The 20,260-nt window shown below is 50.8% G+C and overlaps 1 protein-coding gene across 5 annotated transcripts in view; it reads left to right on the top strand.

Annotated features, from left to right (window-relative positions):
- The window catches only part of RFX1 (regulatory factor X1), a 312,572-nt gene that overhangs the window by 288,726 nt on the left and 3,586 nt on the right, over positions 1–20,260 (top strand). For all 5 annotated transcript variants that reach the window (XM_030196902.1, XM_030196905.1, XM_030196904.1 and 2 more), the window contains 3 exons: positions 158–307; positions 604–812; positions 899–1,052. In XM_030196902.1, coding sequence (XP_030052762.1) covers positions 158–307; positions 604–812; positions 899–1,052 — 513 coding nt within the window. The remainder of the gene's footprint in view (positions 1–157; positions 308–603; positions 813–898; positions 1,053–20,260) is intronic.

The raw sequence follows: 20,260 nt of genomic DNA, 5'->3' as shown, positions 1-20,260 counted from the left end.
CCTAATTAGATTGTAAGCTCTGTCGAGCAGGGACTCTCTCTTCATGTTCAGGTGTACAGCGCTGCGTACGTCTAGTAGCGCTATAGAAATGATGAGTATTAGTATCTCTCTGTCTGTCTGAAGTGAGCATCCTTGTGCCATGGTGTGTGTCTTGCAGGTTGCAGCAGCAAGTGCATTTGCTCAGACACTACGACGGTATACCTCTCTGAACCACCTAGCGCAAGCAGCCCGGGCTGTACTCCAGAATACGGCACAGATTAGCCAGATGCTGAGTGACCTGAACCGTGTGGACTTTGCCAACGTACAGGTACAGGAAATATCTCTGTCTTTCCACTTATGTCCATACATGCCTAGCCCCAGAAAGAAGGCACAGTCAAGAGATGGGCGAAAAAAAAAATATTTGTAGTGCTGCTGCTTTTCTGGAATTCTATTTAGCAACAACCTCAGCTGAGAGCACCTAAAGCTGGGCCCAGGGGTGATAGAGCATAGCCCCAGCTGTGGCTGTAGTGCTCCCAATAGCTATCTGAAAAATGTGTGTAAGAAGCAGGAGCAGCATCTTGTGGCAGGGTCATCTTTCTTAGCTGTGCTTCTTTCTTCTCTCAGGAACAAGCCTCCTGGGTGTGCCGCTGTGAGGATAGGGTAGTCCAGCGCCTGGAGCAGGATTTTAAGATAACACTGCAGCAGCAGAATTCCCTGGAACAGTGGGCGGCTTGGCTGGATGGAGTAGTGAACCAGGTTCTGAAGCCCTACCAGGGAAATCCCAGTTTTCCCAAAGCAGCCAAACTTTTTCTGCTGAAGTGGTCTTTTTACAGGTATTTCTCTCACACTCTTGTTCTTTTGCTTTGTTGACGTCTTGACTTTCTAAGTAGTGTAAACTCCTTGGGTTTTTTTCTGATAGCTCCATGGTGATTCGGGATCTGACTCTGCGCAGTGCTGCAAGCTTTGGATCCTTCCATCTCATCCGCCTTCTCTATGACGAGTATATGTACTATCTGATAGAACACCGTGTGGCCCAGGCTAAAGGGGAGACACCCATTGCAGTCATGGGAGAGGTAAGCATAGCTGAAGACGCCTGTATAAGGGTACAATGCAAGTTCACTGGTAGTAGCCAGAATAATACAGCCAAACTATTCAGATCTAATCCAGCTGCTCCAGGGATGGAGATTCATTTGTATAAAGCCCAGACACTGCTGGAAGTTTCTTTCTACGCATGTGCAGGTGATCCCTGCACCAGCACACTCCACACACTTTACCTGCTTGGCTAGATTGGACATGTATATCTGTTCTTTACATTCATAAGTGACGGAGTCAAAATGGAATGACCCAGTGAAACTTTAAAATAGCACTCATGGATTCTAACAGCATGCTGCCCACATGGAGCACATGACCAGGAAAAACCCTGCTGCAGCCAGAAGTACAGGGTTTAAACAGCTTGTTTGCAGCAACCTAATGTAACATTGGCCTCTCCATGTCCAAACTGCCCATCTCTTGTGACGCCAAAACGTATTGCATAATACCGCTGCAGCCATCAGTTTGGGTTTCCCTCCTTCCCCGACCATGAAAATCAAGAAGCTACCAGCAGGGCTCCATCACTGACCACTCTTTGGCTGCCATGAATGCTTCTGCTCCTGAGATGGATCAAAGCCCACAGAGGAAGCCTGAGGCATTGGAGGATAAAATTATTAAAAGGGGTCATATACAACAAACACAAGCAGAGTTCCCCTAAGCCTTCCACAAAGGGAAAAAGACCATCCAGCTTATGTTTGGCATGCTGTATACTCACAGAAGCTAAACACCTGTCATCAAAAAGCAGTGGTTCTTATACTCTTCCCCTCCCCACAAGAGACTAATTCATATAAGAACTCAGCCATCTGTTCCACATGGTGGACCCAGCACAGCATGGGCCCAACCATCAAAATTGCTCTCCTGCTGTATCTCATACAGAAGTTCATGAAAACAAACCAAAACCTTTTTTCTCCGAGGACAAGCAGGCTGCTTGTTCTCACTGATGGGTGACGTCCACGGCAGCCCCTCCAATCGGAAACTTCACTAGCAAAGGCCTTTGCTAGTCCTTGCGCGCTCATGCGCGGCCGTCTTCCCGCCCGAACCGGCTCGTGTTCGTCAGTCTTCTTTTGTCCGCGCTCGGTACGGTCGTGTTTTCGCCGTGTCGTGCCCCGCAAAGTCGACCTCGCGCGTTCTCGTCGTGTTTTTAAAAAAAAAAAAAAAAAAACCATTCTGTGTGTGGAAAGGGACTCTTCGGTCTCTTTTCCCACGATATTTCCAGCTTTTTCGCCCCGGTAAGTTTTCTTTCGTCGTCGGGGTAGGCCGCTTTTAGGCCTCGGGTCGAAGTTTTCTTCCCCTTGTTTTTGTGGTGCCTTTTCCGCCATTTCGACTTTTGATCTCGCCGGCGTGATTTTTCCGCCCATGACATCGAAGTCTCCCAGCGGCTTCAAGAAGTGCACCCAGTGCGCCCGGGTCATCTCGCTCACTGACAGGCACGCGTCGTGTCTTCAGTGCTTGGGGGCTGGGCACCGCCCGCAGGCCTGTAGTCTGTGTTCCCTTTTGCAAAAGCGGACTCAGGTAGCGAGATTGGCCCAGTGGAACGTTTTGTTCTCGGGCTCTTCGTCGACATCGGCACCGGGGGTATCGAGTGCATCGACGTCTTCAGCGTCCAGACCTTCATCCTCGGCCGCCAGTGCATCGAGTGCATCGAGGCATCGGCCCTCTGCATCGGCGCTGAGACATCGGACAGCTGCGTCGACGTCGGTGGTACCGGGACCTCGTCTGCTGATGTCGTCGGACAGTGGTGCTTCGTCTGGAGTGCAGGTGAGAGCTGTCCATTCCCCTGCTGGTGGCGGTGAGCCTTCGGGTGGGTCTCCCCCTACCCTGAGGGCTCCTGCGGTACAGCCCCCCCGAGACCAACCTCCTTCGGCCTCGGCCCCGAGGAAGCGACGGCTAGATTCTACGTCCTCCTCGTCGGTGCCGGGAAGCTCCGGTGACATGCTTCGTTCCAAGAAGTCGAAGAAGCATCGTCATCGGTCTCCTTCCCGTGTCGGCACCGAGAGCTCTGGGTCGCCGAGGGAGTCGGCACCCAGTAGGCATCGGCACCGAGAGGACCGCTCACCCTCTGTTCAGGAGGTGTCGATGCGCTCCACTCTGGACAGCCCAGAACAGCCTCCACGCCCGGAACAGGTTCTGACGTCGACGCCTGCATCGATCTCCATGCCTTTCTCTGCAGCCGCTCTGAACGAGAGCCTCCGGGCCGTTCTCCCAGAGATTCTGGGAGAGCTGTTGCGCCCTACCCCTCCGGTACCGGCGGTGCTTGCGCCACCGGTACCGTCGAGTGTAGCGCCGGCTGGTCCATCGCCCGGGGTGAGGTCTCCGGCGTCGGTGCCGCGTGCGGTACCGGCTGCCGTCGCCTCCCAGGAGGGCTCCCCGACTATGTCGGTGGAGGGAGCTTCGCCGATGCGGGCGAGGGAGTCTACCTCTCGACGCCTCCATCGTGGACGTGGCTCCACAGAGTCGAGTCGGGCACGGTTGCAGACACAGGTCTGTGAACTTGTGTCTGACACCGAGGGTGAGGCCTCGTGGGAAGAGGAAGAAGACACCAGATATTTCTCTGACGAGGAGTCTGAGGGTCTTCCTTCCGATCCCACTCCCTCTCCTGAGAGACAGCTTTCTCCCCCCGAGAGTCTGTCTTTCGCTTCCTTTGTCCGGGAGATGTCTACGGCCATCCCCTTCCCGGTGGTTGTGGAGGACGAGCCCAGGGCTGAAATGTTTGAGCTCCTGGACTATCCTTCTCCACCTAAGGAAGCGTCCACTGTACCCATGCATCATGTCCTAAAAAAGACATTGCTGGCGAACTGGACCAAGCCTCTAACTAATCCCCACATTCCCAAGAAGATCGAGTCCCAGTACCGGATCCATGGGGACCCAGAGCTGATGCGCACACAGTTGCCTCATGACTCTGGAGTTGTGGATTTGGCCCTAAAGAAGGCTAAGAGTTCTAGGGAGCATGCTTCGACGCCCCCGGGCAAGGACTCTAGAACCTTAGACTCCTTTGGGAGGAAGGCCTACCATTCTTCTATGCTCGTGGCCAAAATTCAGTCCTACCAGCTCTACACGAGCATACACATGCGGAACAATGTGCGGCAGTTGGCGGGCTTGGTGGATGTGCTCCCCCCTGAGCAAGCCAAGCCTTTTCAGGAGGTGGTCAGGCAGCTGAAGGCTTGCAGAAAATTCCTGGCCAGAGGGGTGTATGACACCTTTGATGTTGCGTCCAGGGCCGCTGCTCAAGGTGTGGTGATGCGCAGACTCTCATGGCTGCGTGCCTCCGACCTGGAGAATAGAATCCAGCAGCGGATTGCAGACTCGCCTTGCCGTGCGGATAATATTTTTGGAGAGAAAGTCGAACAGGTGGTAGAGCAGCTCCACCAGCGGGACACCGCATTCGACAAGTTCTCCCGCCGGCAGCCTTCAGCATCTACCTCTACAGGTAGAAGATTTTTCGGGGGAAGGAAGACTGTTCCCTACTCTTCTGGCAAGCGTAGGTACAATCCTCCTTCTCGACAGCCTGCGGCCCAGGCTAAGCCCCAGCGCGCTCGCTCTCGTCAGCAGCGTGCGCCTCAGCAAGGCCCATCGGCTCCCCAGCAAAAGCAAGGGACGAGCTTTTGACTGGCTCCAGCAGAGCATAGCCGACATCCAAGTATCAGTGCCGGGCGACCTACCAGTCAGGGGGAGGTTAAAAGCTTTTCACCAAAGGTGGCCTCTCATAACCTCCGATCAGTGGGTTCTCCAAATAGTCCGGCACGGGTACACCCTCAATTTGGCTTCAAAACCTCCAAATTGTCCACCGGGAGCTCAATCCTACAGCTTCCAGCACAAGCAGGTACTTGCAGAGGAACTCTCCGCCATTCTCAGCGCCAATGCGGTCGAGCCCGTGCCATCCGGGCAAGAAGGGCTGGGATTCTATTCCAGGTACTTCCTTGTGGAAAAGAAAACAGGGGGGATGCGTCCCATCCTAGACCTAAGGGCCCTGAACAAATATCTGGTCAAAGAAAAGTTCAGGATACTTTCCCTGGGCACCCTTCTACCCATGATTCAGCAAAACGATTGGCTATGCTCTCTGGACTTGAAGGACGCCTATACGCACATCCCGATACTGCCAGCTCACAGACAGTATCTGCGATTTCAGCTGGGCACACGTCACTTCCAGTACTGTGTGCTACCCTTTGGGCTCGCCTCTGCGCCCAGAGTGTTCACGAAGTGCTTGGCTGTAGTAGCAACGGCACTTCGCAGACTGGGGGTACACGTGTTCCCATATCTCGACGATTGGCTGGTGAAGAACACATCCGAGGCAGGAGCCCTGCAGTCCATGCAGATGACTATTCGCCTCCTGGAGCTACTGGGGTTTGTGATAAATTATCCAAAGTCCCATCTTCTCCCAGTGCAGAGACTCAAATTCATAGGAGCTCTGCTGGATTCTCGGACGGCTCGCGCCTATCTCCCAGAGACGAGAGCCAACAACTTGTTGTCCCTCGTCTCGCGGGTGCGAGCGTCCCAGCAGATCACAGCTCGGCAGATGTTGAGATTGCTAGGCCACATGGCCTCCACAGTTCATGTGACTCCCATGGCCCGCCTTCACATGCGATCTGCTCAATGGACCCTAGCTTCCCAGTGGTTTCAGGCTGCTGGGGACGTGATCCACCTGTCCACGAGTTTTCTCAAATCCCTGTATTGGTGGACGATTTGGTCCAATCTGACTCTGGGACGTCCCTTCCAAATTCCTCAGCCACAAAAAGTGCTGACCACGGATGCGTCTCTCCTGGGTGGGGAGCTCATGTCGAGGGGCTTCACACCCAAGGAAGCTGGTCCCTCCAGGAACGCGATCTGCAGATCAATCTTCTGGAGTTACGAGCGATCTGGAACGCTCTGAAGGCTTTCAGAGATCGGCTGTCCCACCAAATTATCCAAATTCAGACAGACAACCAGGTTGCCATGTATTACGTCAACAAGCAGGGGGGCACCGGATCTCGCCCCCTGTGTCAGGAAGCCGTCAGCATGTGGCTCTGGGCTCGCCGTCACGGCATGGTGCTCCAAGCCACATATCTGGCAGGCGTAAACAACAGTCTGGCCGACAGGTTGAGCAGGATTATGCAACCTCACGAATGGTCGCTCAATTCCCGAGTGGTGCGCCAGATCTTCCAAGAGTGGGGCACCCCCTTGGTAGATCTCTTCGCATCTCGAGCCAACCACAAAGTCCCTCAGTTCTGTTCCAGGCTTCAGGCCCACGGCAGACTGGCATCGGATGCCTTCCTCCTGGACTGGGGGGAGGGTCTGCTGTATGCTTATCCTCCCATACCTCTGGTGGGGAAGACTTTGTTGAAACTCAAGCAAGACCGAGGCACCATGATTCTGATTGCTCCTTTTTGGCCGCGTCAGATCTGGTTCCCTCTTCTTCTGGAGTTGTCCTCCGAAGAACCGTGGAGATTGGAGTGTTTTCCGACCCTCATCACGCAGGACGAAGGGGCGCTTCTGCATCCCAACCTCCGGTCCCTGGCTCTCACAGCCTGGATGTTGAGAGCGTAGACTTTGCCTCTTTGGGTCTGTCAGAGGCTGTCTCCCGTATCTTGCTTGCTTCCAGGAAAGATTCCACTAAGAGGAGTTACTTCTTTCTGTGGAGGAGGTTTGCCGTCTGGTGTGACAGCAAGGCCCTAGATCCTCGCTCTTGTCCTACACAGACCCTGCTTGATTACCTTCTGCACTTGTCTGAGTCTGGTCTCAAGACCAACTCTGTAAGGGTTCACCTTAGTGCAATCAGTGCATACCATTACCGTGTGGAAGGTAAGCCGATCTCAGGACAGCCTTTAGTTGTTCGCTTCATGAGAGGTTTGCTTTTGTCAAAGCCCCCTGTCAAGCCTCCTACAGTGTCATGGGATCTCAATGTCGTTCTCACCCAGCTGATGAAACCTCCTTTTGAGCCACTGAATTCCTGCCATCTGAAGTACTTGACCTGGAAGGTCATTTTCTTGGTGGCAGTTACTTCAGCTCGTAGAGTCAGTGAGCTTCAGGCCCTGGTAGCCCAGGCCCCTTACACCAAATTTCATCATAACAGAGTAGTCCTCCGCACTCACCCTAAGTTCTTGCCAAAGGTTGTGTCGGAGTTCCATCTGAACCAGTCAATTGTCTTGCCAACATTCTTTCCCCGTCCTCATTCCTGCCCTGCTGAACGTCAGCTGCACACATTGGACTGCAAGAGAGCATTGGCCTTCTACCTGGAGCGGACACAGCCCAACAGACAGTCCGCCCAATTGTTTGTTTCTTTTGATCCCAATAGGAGGGGAGTGGCTGTGGGGAAACGCACCATATCCAATTGGCTAGCAGATTGCATTTCCTTCACTTACGCCCAGGCTGGGCTGGCTCTTGAGGGTCATGTCACGGCTCATAATGTTAGAGCCATGGCAGCGTCGGTAGCCCACTTGAAGTCAGCCTCTATTGAAGAAATTTGCAAAGCTGCGACGTGGTCATCTGTCCACACATTCACATCTCATTACTGCCTGCAGCAGGATACCCGACGCGACAGTCGGTTCGGGCAGTCAGTTCTTCAGAACCTGTTCGGGCTTTAGGATCCAACTCCACCCCCCCCCCCCCGAGGGCCCTGTTTGTTCTGTTCCAGGCTGCACTCTCAGTTAGTTGGTAAATTTTTTAGGTCAATCTCAGTTATGTCCTCGCCGTTGCGAGGCCCAATTAAACATGGTTGTTGTTTTGAGTGAGCCTGGGGGCTAGGGATACTGTACCCCATCAGTGAGAACAAGCAGCCTGCTTGTCCTCGGAGAAAGCGAATGCTACATACCTTTAGAAGGTATTCTCCGAGGACAGCAGGCTGATTGTTCTCACAAACCCGCCCGCCTCCCCTTTGGAGTTGTGTCTTCCCTTGCTTTGTTTGCTACTTATGGGACTGACGAACACGAGCCGGTTCGGGCGGGAAGACGGCCGCGCATGCGCAGTGCGCATGAGCACGCGAGGACTAGCAAAGGCCTTTGCTAGTGAAGTTTCCGATTGGAGGGGCTGCCGTGGACGTCACCCATCAGTGAGAACAATCAGCCTGCTGTCCTCGGAGAATACCTTCTACAGGTATGTAGCATTCGCTTTGTTCTAATTTGGCCTTCCCTGCAGGTATTCAGACTCAGTATTTCTGGAGCTACTGTACCTATGGAGCTACTGTACCTATTCTACAGCCCTACCATCTCCAGGACTAGTCCTCTTCCTTGGGACAGTTTTCCCGGGAATATGGAATGTGGGATTATTGAATTCTAGTATGTATATATATGTACTAGTAAAAAAGGCCCGTTTCTGTATGAAATGAAACGGGTGCTAGCAAGGTTATCCCCCCCTCCCTCACTCTCTCCCTCTGTCCCCTCCAAGTCCCATGGCCCCCTTTCTTCCCTTCTGATTTCCAGGCCGTCCTCCCTCCCCTCTCCCACTCCCCTGCAACTCACCACTTTGTCCATAAGTTTCCAGGTATTCTGTATGGGCCTGATTGGGGGTGCTGTTTTTTTTTTTTTACAGGTGGTGCATTCCCCCCCTCCTCTAAGTTCCAGGCCCCCCCCCCTCTCTCTCCCCTTCCCTCTGTCCGTCCTCCGAGTTCCAGACCCCCCGCCCCCCCTCCAAAATCGGCACCCCCCCTCTCTGTCTCATAGACACGTCCTTGTGATGCCTCCACCAGCGGCCCTCCCCGACACTGGCCTCCCCCTCCAAAATCGCCAACCCCCCTCTGCTACCCTCCCCTCCCCCCTCTTACCGGGGTCCCAGCGGCAGCAGTGAAGGGTGAGCAGCAGGCTCGGCGAGTCGGCTGCCTTCCCTTCTCTTCGCTGTCAGCTCTGTCTCTGATCCCGCCCTCATTTCCTGTTTCCGCAAGGGCATGACCAGAGTCAGACCTGAGAGAGAAGGAAAGGCAGCCAACTTGCCGAGGCTGCTGCTCGCCCTTCACTGCTGCCGCTGGTACCCCAGTAAGAGGGGGGGAGGGTAGCAGGGGGGGGGGGGGGGTTGGCGATTTTGGAGGGGGGGGCGACGTGCCTGTAGGGACGTCTCTGCCCGCTCCCGCTGTTCTTCAACTGTCCGCTGTTCTTTTTGCCAGTCGCGCGCTTCCCGCGTCTCTCACTGGTATCGTAACCACCTCCTGACGTCAGGCAAGCAGGGTTCTAGTGCTGGCCAGTGACGTCAGCAGGTGGTTACGATCCCAGGTAGACACTTTCGAATGATCACGGAGCAAATTACTATAATTATATATATATATATAGTGTGTTGTTCCTTGGTTTGCAGACATTCAGGTTGTTGGGACCACTGTTGGCCAAAAGCCCTAGGCTTGCAGAAATGATGCCTTTGAAGAATACTTCCTTGGGAGTTAACAGATGCCACAGTTACAAGGGGAAAGAGAGTCCCTTGGTGCTCAGTCTCTATTTGCTAGCAGGAAGACCTAACCCACTCATCTGTAGGTAGAATGCCAGGAAAGGAAATTAACAGTAAATACAAATTTCACCATTATTGGGAAAATTGGAGAATACTGAAAAAGTTACGAGTCTTCTTAAGATTCATAGATACAGCGTGAATTTCTTCATTAGCAATTTTTTTCACACATTTATGACTTTTACTATTGCTATATCGTGTTGCAAGTCAATTGTAGCAAGCACTACTTTTTCCAACCTAGCAAATGCTTGTACTATTGTATCAACAGGTCCAGGTCCTTCCTGCCATCAGTAATATTTTGTAACACAAACAATTCCCCACTGAGTCGAAATCAGTCCTACCAGTTCATTCATCAGTCCAGCCCCTGAAATTGCCAGTGTATCTATAGGAATTTGATGATGAGCACAGTCTTTATCCAGAAACAATAGTTCTTCCCTAAGCTACCAAAACTATTAGTCAAGCAGTTCCCTGCTGTGGAAAATAACGCCTTTTGTTTTGTTGCTGTCTGTTACGTGGACCCAACATTTGCTCAAGTAGTCAGGATCTTCCTGCATCATTACGCAGCCACAATACTCAACCCACACCCTTCTTGAAGTTGAACTTTGTCCAGAAAGCGAAGTTGTTTGACTGTAACGAGCATTCTCCATAGACATCCAAGGGACTGCATCCACACTAGTTGGTGATGTCGTTGATGGAACAGACATACCAGAGCCCTCCCCTAGCTTTTGAAACTTTTAAGCATATGTAAGCATGCGCAGGACTTTCCTTGTCAGGCAGGATGTACCACAGCTGGAGTGCCAAAGTATGAAGAAGGAGGAAGAGAAAGGTTTGTGGGGTATGGTGGGAATGGTGGGTGGGATAAGGTGAAATTAGATCTTACCTGCTAATTTTCTTTCCTCTAGACCCTCCAGACCGGTCAAGACGCGTGGGTTATGTCCTCCTACCAGCAGAGGGAGACTGAGAAAACACTAAGCTTTTGAAGCCTGTATATATAACCTGTGCAGAACCTCCACTAGCCAGTATACCCCTGACAAAGCAGAGAAACAAAAAACACTAACAACAACTAGCAACCCTGTACGTGGTCACAGTAAACTGCAAAAACAAGAAACATCTTCCGCTTGCTCTTACGGAAACATGTTCCTTTGCCTTTGATAAAACAGTTGGGCTTCTACAGGTGGACTATCAAAGAAGAGCCCCACCTGTCCCGGACTCCTATCACAAAACAGAAATAAACAGTCTGCAATTAGAGAAACAACAATTTACAGCAGCCAAGAATTATCCAACAAATACACCTCCTGGCCTCCAATACAGACAGGGCGGGCTCTTGACCGGTCTGGAGGGTCTAGAGGAAAGAAAATTAGCAGGTAAGATCTAATTTCACCTTCCTCAGCGACCCTCCAGACCGGTCAAGACGCGTGGGACGTACCAGAGCAGTAACTAACTTATGGGAGGGACCTACTAAGGCCAGAGGTCAAAACTGCTGCCCCAAAGCGCACCTCGTCCTTTGCATGCACAGGAATCCTATAATGCTTCACAAAGGAATGCAACAAAACCAAACCGCAGCCCGACAAATATCTAACAGAGAAATCATACTATTCTCCGCCCACGAGGCTGCCATTCCCCTAGTGGAATGAGCAGACCAGCCCCTAGGCACCACAGGACCCTTCACCAAGTAAGCAGATGCAACCGCCTCCTTCAACCACCGTGCTATGGTCACCTTAGGAGCCGCTGCACCCTTCTTTGGGCCACCATGAAGAACGAACAAACGGTCAGAGGCTCTGAAGTCCTGAGTTCCAGAGAGATAACAACTCAAAACTCTCCTGACATCCAGCTTGGCAATACCACGCTGCTCCGAATCTCCAGCCATATCACCCAACACTGGCAGAGAGATGACCTGATTAACATGGAACTCGGAAACCACCTTGGGCAAAAAAGGAAAGCACCGTCCGCAACGAAACCTTTCCCTCAGAAAGGACAAAAATGGTTCCCTAAAAGACAAAGCCTGAAGCTCTGAAACACTCCGTGCTGAAGTAATCGCCACCAACAAGACCGCCTTTAAAGATAAATCCTTACAAGATGCCGATACCAGAGGCACAAACGGAGGCCTGATCAAAGCATCCAAAACTAGCTTCAAATCCCACGGAGGCACCATCCGTCACTGAGGCGGACGCAGCAACTTAACACCCTTCAAAAAACGCACTACCTCAGGCACAGACGCGAAGGACTTTCACTGAAGCTTCCCACGAAAACATGACAAAGCTGCCACCTGAACCTTCAGTGTAGACAAGGCCAGACCTCTATCAACACCATCGTGCAAAAATTCCAAAACTTCCGCCACCGAAGAGTGAAACGGCCGAACTCGATGGTCTTCACACCAGTGCTCAAAGATTCTCCAAACCCGGACATACACCAAGGAAGTGGATCGTCTACGGCAACTCAACATCGTAGCAAAGCCACTGGACGAAAGCCCCTTCTTCTTCAAATTGTGCCGCTCAAGAGCCAAACCATAAGCGAAAACCGAGCCGGATCCGGCATGATTATCGGGCCTTGACACAGAACTGATCCCAACAAAGGCAGGGCCGCCGCCCCTGCCAACCGCACCAGGTCTCCATACCATGGTCGACGCTGCCAATCCGAAGCTACCAGAATCACCCGACCGGAGTGATGTTCGATGCGCTATATTACTCGACCGACTAACAGCCACAGAGGAAACACATACAGTCACTCCCGAAGCCAAGGCAACAGAAGAGTGTCGATTTCCTCCGCTCAAGGGTCTCTTCAGCGACTGAAAAAAAAAAAATCTCTGAACTTGCGCATAGCGAGCCGTTGCCCTAAGATCACCGAAAGTCCCCAGACCGACACAACTCACTGGAACACTGACCGAAGAAAAGACCACTCTCTGGGATCTAGAGTGTGCCTGCTGAGATAATCTGCATCTATGTGACCTACCCCGGCCACATGCGCTGCCAAGAGAGCCTGAAGATGAGTTCAACTGCGCCGCCAAGGCTCTTTGTTCCCCCCTTGACGGTTGACATATGCTACTGCCATGGCATTGTCACAGAGCACTCGGACTGCCTTGTGGCGAACCACCGACGTCAAGGCCTGGCGCGCCACCCGAATGGCCCGAGTTTCCAGCCGGTTGATGGACCACTCTGCTTCTGCCCGAGACCACCGGCCTTGAGCTACCTGACTGAGACAATGTGCCCCCCAACCTTGCAGACTGGCATCCGTGACCATTACCAGCCCCTGTGGGGACTCCAACGGCATTCCTTTCCCAAATTGCGCGGACTGAGCCACCAGCGGAGACTGAGACGAGGGGCCACCGACAGCGGACAACACATTTCCAAGTCCTGCGACAGAGGGGACCAACGACTGAGCAGAGCTGACTGTACCTGACGCATGTGCGCCCTGGCCCACGGAACTACCTCTATGGTCGCCGCCATCAGGCCCAGGACCTGACGATAAGTACGGGCCGTCGGCGCCTTCTCTGCAAGGAACCGACGAATCGGACCCTGTAACTTGGAACCAAAAGGCTGCACAAAGGAAAGTGAAGATAAGCTTCCGTCAAATCCAGGGAAGTGAGAAACTCTCCTTTCCTGACCGCACCAGTGACCGACCGCAACGTCTCCATCCGGAAAGAGGGCACCTTGAGTGCCGCATTGACCCTTTTGAGATCTAAAATGGGACGAAAAGTGTCCTCTTTCTTGTGGACCACAAAATAGATCAAATAGCACCCTGAGCGTTGCTGATCTGAAGGAACAGGAACCACGGCTCCCAACGCGAGCAGCCACCGCAGAGTGTCCCTCACTGCTGCCCTCTTGCTCCAAGACCGACAGAGGGATTCCAGAAACACTTCGGGAGAACAGCTTTCGAATTCCAGCGCACATCCGCCTCGAAACACCTTGAGAACCCACTGATCTGACCTGATTTGGGCCCAACTCTGGTAAAACAGACTCAGCCGAGCCCCAACATGCACCAGAGCCTGAGCCCGCACACCTTCATTGGGAATTGTGGCCTGAATACTAACCTCCCGCGGAAAAGCCACGCCCTCCGCGACGACTCTCACGAAAGAACTGTGTGCGCTGGAAAAACCGACCCCTAGAGGTCCTACTACTATTAAACATTTCTATAGCACTACTAGACTTATGCAGCGCTGTACAAATTAACATGAAAAGACAGTCCCTGCTCAACAGAGCTTACAATCTAAATTGGACAAACAGACAGCTAGGGGTAGGTCCCACTCGATCTGCCCGGCCTATACCGCTGAGCCTCCCTAAACCGTCCCAGAGAGGAACTAGTTCTGGCCCCTGCCTTGAACCGAAAATCTGGAAGCCATAGAACCTTGGTATCACTAAGACCTCACACTAACTTGTCCAAATCTTCTCCAAAGAGCATAGCTCCCTTAAGTGGCAGAGACCCACAACCATAGCCATATTTTTTGTCTGAAGTAGGCAACAAATCATAAAAGCCTCAGACAAAAAGGATGAACCCATGTCCAAGTCGGCTAACTCCTGACCCCCAGAAGAACCAACATCTACCGAATCATCCAGGAGCTTCTCGGCCCAACGAAAACATGCCCGAGCTACCAGACCCCCACAAACCGAGGCCTGCAGGGCTAGAGCCGACAAAACAAAACTACGGTTGAGAAAAGATCCCAACTTCCTATCCTGAGGATCACGGAGGGCCGTTCCTCCATCAACCGGGATAGCCGTAGCTATAATTACTGCCGTCACTACTGCATCTACCGTGGGAGCCTTAAAGGAATCCCTATCGTCCTGAGGGAGGGGATAAAGCCTCGCCATTGCCTTTGCCACCTTACACGGCAAATCCCATTCCTGACAAATCATCTCCCGGAGATCCTTGTTCATAGGGAAGGATCACGCCTGACGCTGAATGCCCTTCACCAACGGATCCTGGACAGTTTCCCCCAAAGCCACCTCAGGACCAAACTGAAGGGTGGACGACAACTGATCTATGAGTTCTGACAGCTCATCTCTATGGAAAATCCGCACTACTGAAGGATCCTCTCCAGGAATCCAACAATCCTGCTCCTGAGAGCCGTCAATTCCATCTGACTCCCCCAGATCACTAAGCGCAGCTTCTGCAGCTACAGGAGAAAAACATTGCCTGTCCTCTGACCACTCTAACCGTGGTCTCTCAGCCAAGACGGAAATAGCCCCCTCTTCCAATTGGGGGGGGGGGAGGGGGGGGGTCCCGATCTCCAGGCCTGATACCGCGTCCAGACAAAATCTGGAGGAAAGCCCACCATTCCTGGACCGTCATTAGGCCCTTTTGTGCCAAAAACGGAGGCCGCAGGCCCAAAACCAGCCGGCTCCACGGGCCGCGTCAGACTCAAGATGGCGGCTGTTCCCGCCGAAACTGTTCCCGCTGACAGCGGCCCTGCCTACGCTCCCGCTGACCCGGAGACTCCCGACACCATCGATCCCTCCGCGGTCAAGTCGGGGGGTGCCGCAGCCACCTTTATAGGTGCACCGCAAAGCTACACTGAGCGCCCGGCGCCTCTACCCCTCGCCACGAGCACGCGCGACATCGGAGGAGCTGGGCCGCCATAAACCACGAGGGAAGGGAAAAGCTGTTCCGCAAACGCGCCAAACCAAAAACTCACTCACACTGCAAAAGCACTGGAGAAAGCGCTGCTCTCTCGTTCCAGCAAGGAATCAAAACCCCCGTTCGGTCCGCTGAAAATAAATAAATAAATGCCCTTAAAGGCACAGTACTCCAACTCTGGCAGCTGGAAATTGTAAGGCACTCAAGGCTACAATACTGAGAAAGCAGCCGAGGCACAAAGCTGCCAAGCAAAACGAAATAGAATAACTGACCTTAAAGGCACAGTACTCTAATTCTGGCATCTGGAAATTGTAAGGCACTCAAGGCTACAATACTGAGAAAGCAGCCAAGGCACAAAGCTGGCAAGCAAAATGAAATAGAATAACTGACCTTAAAGGCATCTTACTCTAACTCTGGCATCTGGAAATTGTAAGGCACTCAAGGCTACAATACTGAGAAAGCAGCCGAGGCACAAAGCTGCCAAGCAAACAGAAATAGAGAGCAGCACAGGGGGAGGGACCCAAACATAGGTGTAACACCCCAGGGGGAAAAACTGGGCCCCACCAGACCCAGGGCCCCAAAGCACTTTTTTTTTTTTTTTTACACACACACGTACAGGGTACTGCAACAGAATAAAGTTTGGAAGGAAAAAATCCTACGACCCAATGACAAACTACCTCACCAGATTATTGGAGACTGCACAGGCTGTCAACTGCTACCTCTGCTGAGACTGAGAAAATACTGGCTAGTGGAGGTTCTGCACAGGTTATATATACAGGCTTCAAAAGCTTAGTGTTTTCTCAGTCTCCCTCTGCTGGTAGGAGGACATAACCCACGCGTCTTGACCGGTCTGGAGGGTCGCTGAGGAAGTGTGGCTTTATTCCCCTGCCATCTACCGAGAACACCGAAACTTCGCTTTCTGTTCAGACAAGCAGGGGAGATGTAGACACACTAGCTGGTAACTCCCAACCTTTGAGCCGCTGTTGTTTTCTGTCTGCGGCCCAACGAGGCAGGATAGTGGATCATCATAGTGCAAAGAGATTGTGGAGGACAGCTTGGCCAAAAGGTGATGAGATAGTGCGTTTGACACAGCCTGGCCCAGGTTGTTAAGGTTGAAGGTAACTAATAGTTGCAAGGATTTCCAAAGGGCCTCTGTTTCCCTAAGGTAAAAGAGAAAGACACTTCTGTAGTATGGTATGCAGCCCAGGAAAGGAGATAAGCATAATAGATTGTTTGGTGTGAAAAGTTGACTTTTGGTAGGAACTTGGGATGGGTGCAGAGGGACATCCTATTGTGCAAGAATTGGTGTACAGGGGGTACCAGCCCAAAGATTGTAGCTCACAGACTCTGTGAGTAGACATGATGGCTAAAAAGAAGACCATATGAGATGCCTGAGTGCGGTGACATCTAGTGGTTCAAATAGAGGCTTCATGAGTGCATTGTGAACAATGTTGAGGTCCCAAGGTACAGGCTTTGCACAGACAGGGGAATGAAGATACAGGAGAGGCCTTTCATGAACCTGGAGATCAAGGGATGAGCAGAGAAAAGCTTGTTATTGACAAGATCATGAAAAGCAGTGATGGCTGCAAGGTGTAGGTGGATGGTAGTGGTTTTGAGGCCACCTTGAGAGAGGTGTAGAAAATATGAAAGGTTGAAGGGATCTTCGTCTGAGTCTTCAGCCCAGCATGAAAAGCAGGTCCAGTTGAAGAGATATGATCGCTGAATGGCCAGTTTTAGAGCTGCAAGGAGAACCACCTTAAGTTTTGTGTAACTCCTGGCCCCAACTGTAGAATGCCACGCTAGCACCATGCAGTCAGGGATTGGGACTGTAAATTGGAATGGAGCAGGGATCCTCGCTGCTGAAATCAGTAGGAGTGGAGCTGAAGCCGCTGTTTTGTTTTTTTGGGGTGGGGGGTGATGCAACTATCAGGGAGAGGAGCAGCAGATACCAGAGCTGCCTGGCCAACAAGGTGCAATGAGGATTAGCTGCGCTGCAGTCTGAAAAGTTTTTAGAAGGGTCCTGGTGATGGGTAAAAATGGAGGGAAAGCATACAATAAGCCCCATTCTATGAGGCGGCAAAGGCATTGTGAGCCAATCGGCGAGGAGTTGGACAGATGGAGCAGAAGATCTAACATATCGTAGTCTCTGGGGCAGCAAAGAGATCGATAGAGGGGAAGCTCCATCACTTGAAAACAGAGTGTGATACTGCTGATTCAAAAGGACCATTCATGCGGATTCAGTAGCTGACTGAGCAAGTTGGAAATCTGGTTGCATTCACTGGGAAGGTAGACGGCTTGAATGTGCACTGGAATGGACAGGGTGAGACAATAGATGCACCTCCAACCTGGGACCTCATGGGGCAAACATCTCTCAAATTTCTGTTCCATCTTGAAGGGGAGAGTCAACAAGTTGCAGTTCCCCCTGTACTGGCCTCCATCTACTTTGTCCAGGTTGTTACGTAGACCCATCCCAAAGTTTCGGTCCAAGGTGATGTTGGTATTTCTTCTGATGAATAATAATGCACGCCAGGTCAATTAATAATGAAATTCCTGACACAGGCTCACACTCCCTGTGTGAATATACCGTGGAGCTCCCACCCAGGCAGCTGCTAATCAAATGTTTAAATGTGAAGAAAAAAAGCCTCAGAGTCGCCGCCCCGCCAGTCCACCTCAGCGGACTATAAGGCAAGAGCTTGGCGTGCCATTATATAGCTTAAAAAAACTCCACATATATATATACTGTTTATAATCAGTACTGTTTGTAATCTGCTGTCTGCTTTGTGTGTCCACCGTGACTTATATCAATGTACTGTATCTTCTTAGTGAAACCTCTTAAAGCGACCCAAGTTGTATTCTAACCGTTGAATGCAAATGTAAGAGTTTATCAAGGAGACGTTGCCCCAAACCACTTAGCTCAATATTGTCGCTAAAGTATCCATCATCCAACGGCACTTCTCACTTTATAACCCAACAGGGAGCCCCCATTTCGCGATTGCTGCGTCAAGGGGTAATTTCCAAAGTTATTCTTCACAAAATTGCATCCACTGCCATAACGCTCCGTTTCCATCTAAGGCACCGTTTTGCAGGAAGCCTTAGATGAAAACGGAGCGTTATGGCAGTGGATGCAATTTTGTGAAGAATAACTTTGGAAATTACCCCTGTAGATAATTGGGTCTGCCACATCCGTTTGGGCAGCGGAAGCCATGGGCTTTCTAGTATCCTGAAAAGGATTGCATGTTCCCTCTAAATACTAAATCACTCTCCCATTGTCTCTGATCATGACGGTTTTACACAGTCTGGGCAGTAGCAAGCTCCACAATTAGAAAGAAACCCAATAGTCAGTAGATATAGTGATATAGTGTATTAGCATTAGCATCAGTATCTTACCCAAAGGCAGTTCAGGCTAAAAGGCATTCATATCTGGAATAGGAGGGAGCAACGCTCCGCAACAAGCAGCAGGTGTTGTCAGACTTCTCTCTTCTGGTCTCTCTCTCCTTCTCCACTCTTCTCCCCTGATACCCTTCACCCTTCAGACTGCCCTTTTTATACCATTTTGACTATTCATTCCAATGGACCCTAACTTTCTCACCACCTGTTTCTGCATATTATCGATTGATATTTCCACTTTCTAAGTATCAACATCCTCGCTAATAATGAGTTCACATGTCTGTAACTTCCAAGTCTCAACATCTGTGACAATAATGAGCTCATACATTAATAGCTTCTGAACATCAACATCTTTTGATCGCAATGAGTTCCCATATCTCCAAGTCTCCCTTTAGCCCCCCCTGGATGTTCCGGTTTTATGTCAGTCTGACCCACTATGGTCTGCCTAAGCCAAAACATCTTTGCTCCCAACTTTTTATTACCATCCTGTTCATTTCCTTGTGCACCTGCTATTCTGAGAACAGATTCCGGCCCCCTGCCGGCTTAATTCAGCTGCAGTGACCTAATTCATGTGAGAGATGGTTTTTGATTTTTTCCTGAGGCCTAGCTCTTGGCTGTAAGCCTAAGCCCTTGACCTATACTTCACTGAAAGCAAGTGACAGCATATTTCTACACCCCTGCCGCAGCAATCGAGAAACGGGGTCTCCCTGTCGGGTTATAAAGTGAGAAGTGTCGTTGGATGATGGATACTTTAGCGACAATATTGAGCTAAGTGGTTTGGGGCAACTTCTCCTTGATAAACTCTTACATTTGCATTCAACGGTTAGAATACAACTTGGGTCGCTTTAAGAAGTTTCACTAAGAAGATACAGTACATTGATATAAGTCACAGTGGACAAACAAAGCAGACAGCAGATTACAAACAGTATTAATGATAGACAGTATATATATATGTGGAGTTTTTTTTGTAGCTATATGATGGCACGCTGAGCTCTTGCCTTATAGTCCGCTGAGGTGGACTGGCTGGGCGGCGACTCTGAGGCTTTTATTCTCCACATTTAAACATTTGATTAGCTGCTGCCTGGGTGGGAGCTCCACGGTATATTCACACAGGGTATTTCTTCTGAGTCAGTGTATGGTGCAGCCCATTTTCTCTTCAAAAATCTCATTTGCATTTAGGTGAAACTGTCCAAATCCTTCTGGATGGGATCAGGGAGGTCAAGTTGCTCTCTCTTGACATTGCTGCCTCCTTCAATTTGGTGAATCAGTACATACTCTTCTATTTTAATTCCATAAACTCTTGGAGCCTTCATCAACAGTTCATTAACCAACATCCACCCCCACTTATGTATGTACTGCAATTGGATTTGAAATCTTATGGCATCTCTGTATTTTCAAATGTAAGCCACATTTAACCCGAGTTTACTTGGGATATAAATGTAATAACAATATCCTAAATTGCAGGAAAGTCCTATTGTATTATTGTCACGATACCACAGAGCCAGTTCTTAGTCTCTTTTTACATTAACTGGGAATCTATGTGTCCTCAACCCAACCCTTATGTAACTGCTTGATGGACTATATCACCTCTCACTGTCAAGTGAGCATACCTTTTCCCTACTGCCAAAGCATTCCAACTAAGGGCAAAGGCAGTATCTGTTGCCAACCCAAAGTTGTCATCTGTACTGGAGATTGGCAAGTGTGCATCCTGGTCATCTATCCATACTTTTGGCAAACATTATTGCCTCAGCTCATCTTCAAGACTTGAGAGTAGTGCATGCATGGACATACTACTACAGAACCTTTTTGCACAATGGTGTTTCACCTTCAACAACCTGGA

The sequence above is a fragment of the Microcaecilia unicolor genome, chromosome 3 (assembly GCF_901765095.1).
Source record: "Microcaecilia unicolor chromosome 3, aMicUni1.1, whole genome shotgun sequence".
Classification (NCBI taxonomy): Eukaryota; Metazoa; Chordata; class Amphibia; order Gymnophiona; family Siphonopidae; genus Microcaecilia; species Microcaecilia unicolor.
The sequence above is the reverse complement of the archived record's forward strand: the minus strand, read 5'-3'. Positions and strand labels throughout refer to the sequence as shown.